General features: G+C 40.5%; 1 protein-coding gene across 2 annotated transcripts in view; it reads right to left on the reverse strand.

Annotated features, from left to right (window-relative positions):
* Window positions 1–726: 726 nt before the first annotated feature.
* CDKL4 (cyclin dependent kinase like 4) overlaps window positions 727–14,221 on the reverse strand; it is a 40,313-nt gene continuing 26,818 nt past the window's right edge. For both annotated transcript variants that reach the window (XM_066266965.1, XM_066266966.1), the window contains exons 7-10: window positions 13,574–13,656; window positions 12,040–12,096; window positions 6,695–6,829; window positions 727–4,481 (exon numbers count right to left, since the gene is read on the reverse strand). In XM_066266965.1, coding sequence (XP_066123062.1) covers window positions 4,380–4,481; window positions 6,695–6,829; window positions 12,040–12,096; window positions 13,574–13,656 — 377 coding nt within the window. In that variant the 3' untranslated portion in view covers window positions 727–4,379. The remainder of the gene's footprint in view (window positions 4,482–6,694; window positions 6,830–12,039; window positions 12,097–13,573; window positions 13,657–14,221) is intronic.

Raw genomic sequence — 14,221 nt, forward strand, 5'->3', positions numbered from 1 at the left:
ACTCCCATATGTGCCTTGGCCAAGAAAGCCCAGGGTTTCGAACCAGCAACCTCAGTGTTCCAGGTCAATGCTTTTACTCACTGCGCCACCGCAGGTCAGGCTAGAAAGCATCTTTTAGTGGGAGGTGTGTCCAGGGGAGCCTTAGATCATCTAGTTTATCAACTCCTTTATCATACAAATGAGAAAAGAAGGCAAAGAAACGTTACAGGACTACGCAGAGAGTTGCAAGCCAGGGCTAGAATCTGGTGTCCTAACTTCCAGATCACATGATAGTTCTGTTAGTGAACCACCACTCTTAAAAACTTCTAGTTGTCTGCTGAAACATGAAGTTGTTGAGTTAAAGATTTTAATCTAATACAAACACATACACACCTACCCAGAACATTAATTTGTGAATGGCATTTTATCTTTATGACTTAACTATATGTATTAAAAATCCAGATATTTGCAATTCATCTAATATCTCACACTGACTCAATTTTTTTGCTTGTGGAATTTTAGGATCATTCCTTTTTTGGTAATATGTTTTAATTAAAAAAATATTTTTTGAGGAATTCTATACCATTTGCTCTAAAACCATGATTGGAAATCTTTTACTTTTTAATGTTTTAATTTTTATTTTTTATTATTATTCAGTGAGGAGGAGGAGAGACCGAGACAGACTCCTCCTGCATGCACCCTGACTGAGATCCACCTGGTAAGTCCACTCAGGGGTGATATTTTCCCCATCTGTGGCACTGCTCCATTGCTCAGCCCCTGAGCTCTTCTTAGTGCCTGAGGCAGAGGCTAGGGAGCCAACCTCAGTGCCCGGGGCCCACTCACTCCAGTTGAGCCATGGCTGCAGGAGGGGAAGAGAGAGAGAGAGAGAGAGAGAGAAGCGAGAGGGGGAGGGATAGAGAAGCAGATGGGTACCTCTGTGTGCCCTGACAGGGAATTGAACCTGGGACATCCACATGCCAGGCTGACGCTCTACCACTGAGCCAACCAGCCAGGGACTTGATTGGAAATCTTTGATGGTGACAAATGACTATGAAAGTGATATATTGTTTTAAAAAGTTGTAATTCTATGGCAAGTAAACTAAAGAAACATAAAATATTTTCAGAATTAATTTTTTTTCAAAATAACTTCTTAGTATTCTTCTGACCTGTAGTTTGGGGAATCTCCTAGAAGAATGAATGAAGTGTGACATCGCTTAGAAGGCAGAAGAGGGAACATCTACTCTCTGCTTACCTCTTCCTTCCCTGCCTGAGAACTTTGTTTTACCCTTTAACTCAATCACCTTCCTAATCCCAAGCATTCTAAAGCCTCTTAGGCACAACTTTTTAATGCTTCAGTCTAGTTAAAATAATCTCAAAAAGAGACCCGCTGGAAAGGGGTTTGTGGTTGGGGCAAGTGGAACAATGACTGCTTTTAAATATTACCAGGACTGCAATGGAGACTAAAGATGGCCCCAGCAAACAGGCTTATGAAGCTGATATAGTCTAATGAAATGTCCTTTTCTATGGTGTATTTCATTCTTCCCCAAGCAGCAGGAGCCCTAAGAGGAAGTAAAGTCTGCATTTTTAATTCTTTGTAAAGTGCTCTGCAATTAAAACAAACAAACAAACAAACAAACAAACAAACAAACAAACACCTGCATGGAGATTCTCAGGCACATGTGTGGAAGTCAGAGGAAACCAGGGTGCACAAAGGCCACACAGAAGGGGGAAAAGGGAGCATTTGGGTGGCATCACTCATTATGACAGCGCGGCATTTGTGCAACCTGAGAAAGAGCTACGTAAACAGACGATAAAGCTGGCAAGATGGCACGGGTAAGACAAGTCCCAGGTAAGCCAGAAATTGTGCAAGACTATGAAGGCCAGGCGTGCATCCAGAGTCCTGTGGGCTTCTGTGAAGAGCCCAGGCAAGACTTTGGGCTGGGGAGAAGTTCTACAAAAGCCACGACTTAATTTGGGTGCTAGAGCCAGAAATGCAACTGTCTTTCCTGTGGCGGAGAACAGCAAGGGGAGCTGTGCAGTACAGGCGTGGGAAATCTGCATGGGGAACAGTTTGAGATCTGTGTGCCTGAGGGGTTCAGGCAGCAGCAGTGCTACGTGACCTCGGGGAAGTCAAGCATGCAAACGTCATCAGAAGAGTATCATTCTTTTTATAATTTTTTATTTTTATTTTTTCTAAGTTAGAAGCAGGGAGGCAGTCAGAGAGATTCCCGCATACCCCCTACCGGGATCCACCCGGCATGCCCACCAGGCGGCAAAGCTCTGCCCATCTAAGGCATTGCTCCGTTGGGCTGGAGCCATTCTAGCATCTGAGGTGGAGGCCATGGAGCCATCCTCAGTGCCCGGGACAACTTTGCTCCAATGGAGCCTTGGCTGTGGGAGGGGAAGAGAGAGACAGAGAGGAAAGAGCGGGGGAAGGGTGGAGAAGCAGATGGGTGCTTCTCCTGTGTGCCCTGACCAGGAATCGAACCCAGGACTTCCACACGCCTGGCCGATGCTCTACCGCTGAGCCAACTGGCCAGGGCTGAGTACCATTCTTTGTGGCCACATGACTGCATCAGAACATTTTTCTAAGCATTAGATGCTCTCTCCTCTCCAGTGATACACAAGTGATGGATGTGTCTAAGGGGGAAAAAACTGAGAAATGCTTATTTGAATTCTTAAATAAAAGCAAAAATAAGAGAAGATGAGTACCCTCCCAACCTCTGCCCAAACCACCATTGTTGTTGGAGGCACAATTATAAGCAAAATACATAATGGAATCTTGTGTAGCCTTGATTTTATCTTTTATTTCAAATTGTCCTTGTACCTGTACTGTCACCTAATTAAGAACTCAAGATACATACAACTCTGAATAGGCCCGTTCTTGATAATAAGATGAAAATAAGAAGTTCCTAGCAGGCTACAGAAACACTTAGAATATCCTTACTATTGCTTAGATGTCATGATTCTTTAGTAAAGAGATGCTCCCTAATAACTGAGATTATCTGGAAGTTTCCCTAGCCAGGTTTATAAGTGCAGTAAACTTTTACAGATGAATAGAAGGTGTCACTGTGTTTTCTTAAAAACACTTTATCCTTACTGTCTTGGTGCCAGATACAAGGACTTTCTGGACTTATGTGTAATCGTGTATGTTTAGTTGAGCACGCCAAACCTTGGAGCAGAAAAGAATTAACAGAATAAATCTTAATGCTTATAGATATGAACATCACTCTTTTTGTGCCAGACAGGGATAGACAGCCTCATGCTATGATTTTACATGAGTCCTTTGTCAGCAAGCTGAAAATACCTTAAATATTCTGCATCGTTCTTAGATGTCCAGGATAAGAGGCATCTACCATAATGTTTCAAAGTTTATATGTATATATACACACACATATGTATGTATGTACATACGTAGGTCTGTCACGTTCTCTTGGGAAAATATCAATATAAATTAGGCTCACCTATTGAGGTGTTTTGCGTGTTTGCTTTTTTTTTTTTTTTTTTTTTTGGTAAAAGACACAAATGAAGTTAACTGAAAGATAATCTTCCTGCTCTCAGAAACATTTACAAACCTGACTTGATCATGGTGCACAAGCTTAGGGCTGTACAAGTTCATAGAAGTTGTAGATACAAACATTTGGAAGAGATTGTTAATAAACTACAGTACACCCAGGAAAATAGGGCTAGGTACTAATATTTAGCCAGGAGGAGAAAAGGACAAGAAACCATTATGTACCGAAGGACTGCATTAGAGTCAGCAGTCAATTATCCCCAGTTCATCCACTATTTGCTATGCAAATGAAGTTTTCTCTAGCTAGTTTTAAAATAGAATTGCCAATGTCTCATGAGACAGAGAAAGTAAAGTCTGCCCTGGAATCAAGGAATAAACCTAGATGACATTTCAAGGTTCCCTTCCTACACCAGTATAAAAGCACAGAATAAAATGTCAGCATTACTCAACCAGAGTGAATTAAAATGCAGAAACATAATGTCCTCACACAAACAACAGTGAGCAAGCTATTTGATATTGCTTTAAGATATTTTGTGGTCAGCTAAAGCAAGATGATATATATATGTAAATCTTTTTCATAAATCAAAGTATAAGCCCACAAATCCTCAATATAAATCGCCTCGAGGGCTGTTCTGATGAAATTGAAAATATCTCCTCCATATGTGCAGTTTCAGACTTTATAACACTTAAAGAAAATGTTCTAAAAGATAAAGTTGGCATGTGAAAAGTATGGGCAGAGGAATCAGTAATGATCAGAGCAAAACAATTCTAGAAGGCATCTTAATTTTCATATGGCTTATTTGCATTTGAAACACTGAGAATTCCTATCTGTTTTGTACAAAAGTGTGTACATATTAAATTACTTTCCACTTGAAAGAACATTTTCCTAAATGTTTGGAAGATGATCAAATTTTAACTGGAGGACTTGTTTTCTTCCATCAGGTGTGGGGGAGATGTGGCTTCCTGGTATGAGAGGCAATAGTTGATTCTAATAGCAAGAACAAGACAAAAAATAAAAAAGTAAATTGAAAACAATTCCCATTTGTACAGTTTGATTTAAAGGTGGCAAAAAAGGATACATGCAGTACAAAGATGTCAAAACACATGAATTTAAAAATTAAGTAGAGATACCTTTCTAAAAATGGTGACATTCTGATACCTGAAAATTAAATTCCATTACTTATTCTAGGCTTCTCATGGGTGTACTCTAATTTATTTCAATACACAAATATCTGAGTATCTAGTCAGTGTTTAAAAGACAGATGCCCACCAGCTACTAAACAGTAATTCCAAGAGTCTACATTCTGCCCATCTCAAATTTGAAATTTTAGGATTCTAATTTTAAAATATTGGCAGAACAAAAAAATAAAGTAAAATGTGGCAGGACAGCAAAGATGAAAAACCTCTTTAACTGTCAACTTCAAACAATATTTAATGTACAGGAATTTTTCTGGTCATCCACTCAGAGATCTAGAAGTTGGTACCTGGGTAGAAATTTGAACTCACAAAAAGAAACCACTCTAAATGAAAAGATCTTTCTGAAAAAAAATTTTTCTTTTTAATTTAATTTTTTTTTTTTCTGAGATGGTAAAATGTCTTGGAAAGAAGTGTGTGCTCAAAAAAAGAAAACCAGGACTTGAAAGACATCCTTGTCTTTCTCTTAGACTTTTCTCCTTGCTCTCTGGAGACTTCCCTTGGTGGAGAGAGATGTTTGCACAGTGACTCATGGTGGGTGCTCTAGTGGGACGACTGCATAGAGGTGGGCAGGACACAGTTGACTAAGGACAGAGAATATAACACAATCTTTGTAAATGTGTTTCTTTTCCTTCTATTATCCTGGGTCTCTGGGAAGGTTTTCTGCAAAGTCCCTGATCTTTATCAGCGGGCTACAGGGTATTAAGGAACGGGGAGCACAGCTGTGAGCTGGGGACTTACAGGGAGAGCACATCCCCACCCCATTAGAAGACAGTGTGGCAGAACTTGAGTAAGGGACCAAGAGGCAGGATGGAATTGCTGTCCTACCTCCCCGGTCTAAGATGAGGAATCTAGTGAGATGATTTTAAGTGGATAGTGTTTTTACAAGTACACCGCATTTCAGATTGCTGCCTCAGACTTATCTAAACAAACCCTAATCTTTTGGGCTTAACTTGCAAACATATAACTTTAACAATAAAGGTAAAATGATCTACATAATACAAATTTGGAGACCCAAAGATTTAGGATACACAGAAATCATCTTAAAATTTCTTCTTATTGATTAGCTTAATCTTTTTCTCCCAACAAACTTCTATTTTAACTATCAAATGTTGGAAAAAACACTTTCTTTCTTTGTGGTAACATGCCAATGAGAAGACGAATGGCCAAAAAGTAGATCAAAGGTGAAAGATTAAGCAAATGCAAATGGAACTATTGTCAGTTTCTGATAAATTAAAAATTACCATGTTGGCTTATTAATAAGTATTGTTCATCTATTTAGTTATTTGGATCACATTTATTAAGTACCTTCTATGTGACAGGTATTGTTTTAGATGTTGGGGATACAAGATTGGGGGAAAAACCCAAACTTACTTCCATAAAGTTTGTGTTTTAACTTCAAAGTTTTCTGCAAACCAGTAAAAAGTAGTAACCCAATAATCTACAGAATCAATGTTTGTCATCATGTTTACCATGTTTTTCTGCAATACTGACACATCTGAGAATTGAGTTTGGTTCCCAGATGTCTGGTTTTCATCTCTTTGTATGTGGTCAGAGCTGGCCTTGTCTTTGAGAAAAAAATCTAGAAAAGGCAGATTTAGGTGCCTGCCCAGGTAAAAAGATGTAATAAGAGTCAAGTCTCTTTTACTGTACACCTGGAGGCTCCAAGAAGGTACTGAGATTGCTCTGCAAATCCGGTTTAAACTCAGTCCTATTGTAATTGGGGTTTTAGTATATGAAGCTGCTGTATTTTGGGTACCTGTTCTGGCTGGTGGGTATCCAATCAAGTGTAACAAAAGAATTGTGCAATAATTTGATGTAAGTGCATTTGGAATAAGACTTTGTGACAATCTGGACTTTTTCATAATTTTATGATATTTATTAGGTAAACAAACACAACTAAACCCATGCAAAGATAAGGTCTTGTTGTCCACCTAATCTCATTTGCAAAGGTAGAAGGAGGAAAATGATTGTTTTGATAGCACTTTAACTTTTGAATGGCGGTACCTGCTGACGTCTTCTGTTTCTTCCTTCATTACGAGCTTTTCTTTTACTTTGGTCCTCTCGGAAAGAATCAAAGTAGGGGCACTCCAGGAGTTGCTCACAGGTTAGTCTGTCATCTGGATTCATCTTTAGACACTCCTTTGGAAGAAAAACAAAGAAGATACTAAAAGAGGAGCCTATTTTGTCACTGTGCCCCAAAACTCTGAGTAATGACTGGACAGAGCCAACAGAAGTTTAGAAAATCAGACCTGTATAGTAACCAGCACTGTATTACAAGTTGTTAATAACTGTGGTCATCTCTATTTCTTCATTAGTTCACTCTGGCATCCACACCCATAATTGTACTTAGTGGCTCGTGTTAGTCACATCTATCACCCCTGTTTCCCTATCCCTAAATCTACTTCCCTAACTTGCGTCCTCCTCTCAATAATGTTAAATACTATTGACCACATCCTTCTTCTTAAAATTCTCCTTTCGGCTTCTCTGATGCCTCACTTTTGTTCCCCTACTTCCTGGGCACTCCTCTTCAAACCAGCCTTTCCTAGTTTACATTCTTCTCCCCAGTGCTTGTATAAAATTCCTTAAGGCTCAATCCCAGATTCCCTTTTCTTCTCATTTGTTCTAAGTTTCTAGCTAATCTCACTGATGCTCCATGGCTTCAATGGTCAAGGTTTATTTCCACGTGTATGTTTCCGGTCCAGAGGTCTCCTTTGAAATTCAGACCCTAATCTCTGCTTTGTCACAAGGGCACTGTTATGGGTTGAACTGTGTCCTTCCCAAATATTAAAGTCCTAACCCCCTGTACCTCAAAATGTGACCTTATTAGGAAATAGGGTCTTTGCAGACATAATTAGCTATGATGAGGTCTTACTGAAGTACCGTGGGATCTACTCCAGTATGACTGGCGCCTTTATAAGAGGGAAGACACTGCCAAGTCGGACACATACAGCATACAGCACGTGAAGACAGGCAGAGATTGCAGCTCTGCTGCCAGAAGCCCAGAGATGCCTGGGACTTCCGGACCTGGAAGAGGCCAGGAAGGACCCTCCCCTAGAAGCTCTGGAGAGAGCATGGCCCTGCCAACACCTGAATTTTAGACTTCCAGTCTCCGCAACTGTGAGAATAAATTTGTTATTTTTACCCACCCAGTGTCTGGTACTTGCCTACTACAGCCCTAGGAAACTATAAACACAGCTCCTCTCTGCCATCTTCCTCTACTTTACTCCCCAGATCTAAATGATCATCATGTCCTATCAGTTTTATTTCCAGTTATATCTTGAATTCATTCACTTCCTCAATTGGACTTTCAATCTACTGAAATCTAGTCTCTTGCTAAACTCTCTGGTTTGTTTTGTAAAGAGCGCTTGTAGGTTCTAAGAAGCTGTTGAAGCTGAGCCTCTCCGCGGGCCTGAGCTGACCGGTGTCCTGCCTGATTAGTTTTAGGTGCTCTGAGAGGCAGGGAGGGAGCTGAGGGCTCTGAATCCCTGACTGCCTCACGAATATCCTTCTGTACACAAGAGGCTGAGGAATTCTCAGAGTACTCCCCGATCAAAGTGCTCTGAGCCTTGGAAAGGTTTTCAAGATGAGGGGCAAGAAATTCGAACTGCAAAGTCCAATTTGGGATCCTTTCCCTGAAACTTGAAATTTCCCAAAAAGTCCTTGAACAAAATTTCCAAGAGTCTGCAGTCTTCCTGATGATCAGATAACACTGACATAGTGATGGATGGTCATGGCTAGGAAAACATATAATGAAAAAGAAATATTGTAGCCACTGTCTCATTTTAAACCTAATGAACAGAACACAAAAGATCTGCCACATATTGGCAACTGCATGCCACCATTGTCCTTGGCACTGTCACTGGCTGGCACTTTACCTACTTGAACAGTTCCCTGCCTCAACTGTGGCCCAGCGCCATGGGATAACTCCTGTTATGGTGGCTAGTACAGTGGTACCTTGAGATATGAATAGACCAACATATGAATTTTATTTTATATTTTTAAGATACGAGCTGCGATTCGGTCTGTATTTTTGTTTGAGATCCGAGCAAAATTCCGAGATACAAGTCATGATTCGGGAAGCTGCCGCTAGTTGGCGCATAGGCGCACGGGTCCAGTATCAGCAGTTTGATATACGAGTTGACTCACTTATAAGCTCAGTTACAGAACGAATTAAATTCGTATCTCAAGGTACCACTGTACTTATTTGTTGTTAAAGTTGTCTTAATTGCAATTTTTTAAGACTTCATTTATTCATTTTAGAAGGGGGGGGAAGGAGGAGCAGGAAGCATCAACTCCCATATGTGTATTGACTGGCAAGCCCAGGGTTTCGAACAGGGAACCTCAGCATTCCAGGTCGATGCTTTTCTTCTGTGCCACCACAAGTCAGGTGATGTCTCAGTTGCAATTAATGAAGGAAAGCCTGCCTTCATCTAACATGGGGCAGGAGCCTGGGACATTGGGTGTGGCCCACTGAACAGTACAATTCTTTTTTTTTTTTTTAATTTTTTTTACAGGGACACAGAGAGAGTCAGATAGAGGGACAGATATAGACAGACAGGAACGGAGAGAGATTAGAAGCATCAATCATCAGTTTTTCGTTGCAACATCGTAGTTGTCCATTGATTGCTTTCTCACATGTGCCATGACTGTGGGCCTTCAGCAGACTGAGTAACCCCCCACTCGAGTCAGCGACCGTAGGTCCATGCCAGTGAGCTTTTTTTTTGCTCAAGCCAGATGAGCCTGTGCTCAAGCCTGCAACCCTGGGGTCTCAAACCTGGGTCCTTCCACATCCCAGTCAGACGCTCCATCCACTGCGCCACCGCCTGGTCAGGTGAATAGCACAATTCTTTTTTTTTTTTTTTTTTCATTTTTCTGAAGCTGGAAACAGGGAGAGACAGTCAGACAGACTCCCGCATGCGCCCGACTGGGATCCACCCGGCACGCCCACCAGGGGCAACGCTCTGCCCACCAGGGGGCGATGCTCTGCCCATCCTGGGCGTCGCCATGTTGCGACCAGAGCCACTCTAGCACCTGAGGCAGAGGCCACAGAGCCATCCCCAGCGCCCGGGCCATCTTTGCACCAATGGAGCATTGGCTGCGGGAGGGGAAGAGAGAGACAGAGAGGAAAGCGCGGCGGAAGGGTGGAGAAGCAAATGGGCGCTTCTCCTGTGTGCCCTGGCCGGGAATCGAACCCGGGTCCTCCGCACGCTAGGCTGATGCTCTACTGCTGAGCCAACCGGCCAGGGCCGAATAGCACAATTCTTGATGCACTTGAGAGAGTTCTCAGGTCTCAGGTCAAACATTATATGTCTAAATCAAAGAGCTGAGTGACAAAACTAGCTTCACCCAGAATCTTGGGCAAGCCAACAGGTCACCACACTTTTGGAGATACGGATAGGGAGTCTGTTCTACACTTTGGAGTTTTTGTGCCCCAGAAGTTTTCTCTCTGGTTAGTTGGAGGAGAAACCACAGGGAGGCCTGGCCACAACATGAGAATGAGTGGGGTTTGCAGTGCTTGACACCCCCCATCCTAACTGCTCTGGGTTTTTTAAACTGTCAGTGGGTCAGTCAGAACAACCTGTCCAGAACAAGGTCAGAAAATTTGGCTTCCAGGACGGGGCCTGCAAAGTGCTGGGTTAAGGCTGGTCATAGCAGCAAGACAGGGAGAAGACAGCTGAGGTCCCAGGGAGCAGAGGTGAGGGCAGTGTGAGAGCACAGAGGTGTCAGGCTCCAAGTCTCAGGAGGACTCAGATGAAGGAATCCAGCACCCTGGAGAGCACCTTTGCTGCGACCAGTACTGGCACAAAAGCTGTGTACAAAGTTGACTCTAGACCACTCAGTTGGCTCCATCTAGATCATATGAGTTTCAACTGGGCTGCTTATCATAATTATCGAGGGGGATGTTTAATGATATAAATTTTAAGGTCCTATTTATAGAAATTCTGCTTCCGTAATCTGAGGTTAGATACTGGAATGTGTGTTTTTAAAAAGCTCGTCATTCTGATGAGCAGTATGAAAACCACTGCTATAAATAGAACTTAATTGATTGTTAAAGATAGATACTCTTACTGGTAGCTCCATCCCTATCCCCTAAGGGCTTTTAGTATCCTCTTTGGATGGAAGAGTCACATCTAGCACAGACTCAGTTGGTCAAGCATGAATAGCATATAGCTGTAGGTGAGTTTCTTCTACTTTTTATTAGAATTCGTCCTTTGTTTGATTATCTCTTTTAGGCCTGGTGCAGAAGCTATATATGGTGTCTATATGGCTCTCACTTTGTCTGGTCTTTTACTAATTTTTTATATATAATTAAAATTTTTATTTAACTCAATACATCTAAAATGTTATCAGTTCAACATGAAATTAATGCTTTAAATTATTAATAAAATATTTTGTACTCTTTTTATAATAATTTTCATAGTTTAAATAGGCCATATTTCAAGTGCTCAGTATTAACGTGGTGGCTACCATATTGGACAATGTAGCTCTAGACCTTCGAACTTAAAAAGTATATTCATTCTTATCAACTTCCAAATCTAAATATATTAACTTAATATTCAAATTTTTAATTAATGCAAAAGAAGAAATGGTGTTCATCACAGCAAACCCTAACTATACTCATTCATCTCCTACCAATTTTAATAAATGTTAGAAAGATAACTACACTACTGATATTTCTTTAACTGTAATGATTTTATAGTTCCTTATCATTTTCTTTTTTTTAATTTATTTTAGAGAGTGGGGAGGGAGAGAGAGAAACATCAACTTGTTGTATAACTATTCATGCATTCATTGGTTAAGTGTTTTTCTTTTTACAGAGACAGAGAGAGAGTCAGAGCAAGGGATAGATAGGGACAGACAGACAGGAACGCAGAGACATGAGAAGCATCAATCATTAGTTTTTCATTGAAACACCTTAGTTGTTCATTGATTGCTTTTTCATATGTGCCTTGACTGTGGGGCGACAGCAAACCGAGTAACCCCTTGCTCAAGCCAGCGACCTTGGGTCCAAGCTGGTGAGCTCTGCTCAAACCAGATGAGCCCGCTGGTGACCTCAGGGTCTCAAACCTGGGTCCTCTGCATCCCAGTCTGATGCTATATCTACTGCGCCACCACCTGGTCAGGCTGGTTGAGTCTTGTATGTGTTCTAACTGGTTATTGAACCCAGATCCCTAGCATATCAGGATAATGCTCTAACCAACTGAGCTACCTAAATAGGGCTCCTTATCATTTTCAATGACTACATCCTATGTTGGTATTATTGGTACTACTGTCCAATCCTCCCAGAGCTACCAGCTTCAATCATTACAATGTGCAGACACTAACAGTTATAATTGAGTTTTAAGTACCTTCATAAAATTCAAAGTCATAGGATGAGCATCTGAGAATTTTTCTTCAAGAGTTTCCTAGAAAAAAGATAAAAAATTTCAATGTTACATAAAAACAAAGTAATTATATTTTGAATATATTAGTAACAAGAACATTTTGAAGAAAGACCCCCTAGTAGGCTAGATGACTTCTTTTAAAGATTTTAAAAGTCATATTTTTACATAATTTTACACTACAATATAAAGATTTAAAAGACAAAGACTGGAGTTATTTTCTTAATTTCACAATGTTTTGCAATTGATGTTTGGTAAATGTGGGTTCCAACTGTCCCCTTCTGAAATACAACCATTCTGTAATATCTGTGCCTGACCTACTCATAGGAATGCTTTGAGCATTAATGAAAATACATTGAGCTACACGTGTAAGAGGAATCCAGACAGCAATAAAATAATGAACACAAAACTCAGAATAGTAAAGAGAGAAGAGGATGGGATTGAGAATGAGGAGGAAGGGAGGAGGAAGCTTCAAAGATAATGGTAATATTCTTCTTTAGGCAGCGGGTACTGTGAATTTGTTGTTTATTCTTTAAATTACAAGTTCTTTTGGAATCCAACCTCTAGCTTTGTAATTAAACTTATAACCTTCTATTTAATAAAAGAAATCCAGTATATAAATCAAGGTGTTATATGAATTAAATTTAAAATAAAGAGGGTGTCTAGAGATAGTCGGGACCACTTGAACCTCAGGCTATTCATATGCAATGTAAACCACGTTCTGGTCTTACAGACTCGGCCCTTTGCACCTCTCTGGCTCCAACACAGCTTCAGTTGTGGACAGTCCTTTCATTCGGCAGGCAGAATTTAGGCCCTATGGCATTCTAAAGATCAGAGCCCAAACTTAGGCAACACGGACAGGAAATCAATGTCTACAGAGAGTAAGAAGGGCAAGTAGTGACTGATACATTCCCAAGGAAAGGCAAAGCCCACAGCCAGGTACGGTGGTGAGCACTGTGGTTTGGAGTTTTCATTTGGATACAATGAAGATAATATTGTTGAATGACCTTCCATGTGAAAATACACATTGTGAAAAATAGTTTTTATTGATGTGAGCTTTGTTTCACATGCTGAAAAACATAGAGAATGCATTCTTTCAGACAATGAGATCGGGCGCATTCAGGGTGGTATGGCCGTAGATGCATTCTTTCAAAATAAAGAGGTACTACATATAGTAAGTACGTTTCTGAGGTACTTAATTCAGGAAAAGGTATCTGAGTGTTCTGACTAAAAGGATCAGGTATTTGTTTAAGGAACTAAGTATACTTTCCCTTCAAATTTAACATTAAATTAACCTTTGGATATGGCAAGTAAACTTTATGAGCATTTTCCTGATTTTTAAAATATAGTTTTTATATAGTTGCTTTGATCTCTGTTAGTGTGGCATAAGGAAAACAGGAGCTAAAAGCAAAAATAATAAAAAAACAACAACAACAACAAAAAAAACTACCCCTTAGAAGAAAGTAGCAGAACAATAAAATATCCCAAACTGAGCAGTTACCATGTCCTCTGGTTCAGGGATGCTGATGCCATGGAAAAACTGGTTACTTCTGAAGATGGACTGATGTCTTGGGATTAGTTTTCCTGTAAAATACAACCATGTAATTTATGTTAAGTTTATAAAAAAAATAATACAGTGTTAAAATTGTGACCTCCATACTTGGAAGGAACAGGTCACTGCAAACACACGCCTTCTCAGGTATGGTCAGTTCTCCACACAATTCTCTGCCACGCGTCACTTGGTCTGCCATTCAGCTCCACCAGAAGAAGAGGTAAGAAAAAGGTGTGGAGGACTTTGAACACATAATCTCATAACAATCTCACAATGGTTGCTATTTTTCAAACCTGGGTCCCTAGCATCCGAGGTTGACAACTCTATCCACTGCACCACTGCCTGGTCACAATGGTTGCTATTTTTAATTCAACTGTTATCAATGAGAATAAGATTCAAGGATTTAATAACCTGTCTAAAGTTACATGGGCATTTAATGACAGACCCAGGATTCAAACTCAGGTCTCTCTAATATCTGCCTAATGTAAATTTCCATAATCTTTTTAGGAAATCAACCAAACAATGTACACTTAATGTGTGTCCTGTAGTGATACCCTCCCCATGTTTTTCATGCTGCAGAACTGTGCAGAAGAATGT

The sequence above is a fragment of the Saccopteryx bilineata genome, chromosome 3 (genome assembly GCF_036850765.1).
Source record: "Saccopteryx bilineata isolate mSacBil1 chromosome 3, mSacBil1_pri_phased_curated, whole genome shotgun sequence".
In the NCBI taxonomy this organism is placed as follows: domain Eukaryota; kingdom Metazoa; phylum Chordata; class Mammalia; order Chiroptera; family Emballonuridae; genus Saccopteryx; species Saccopteryx bilineata.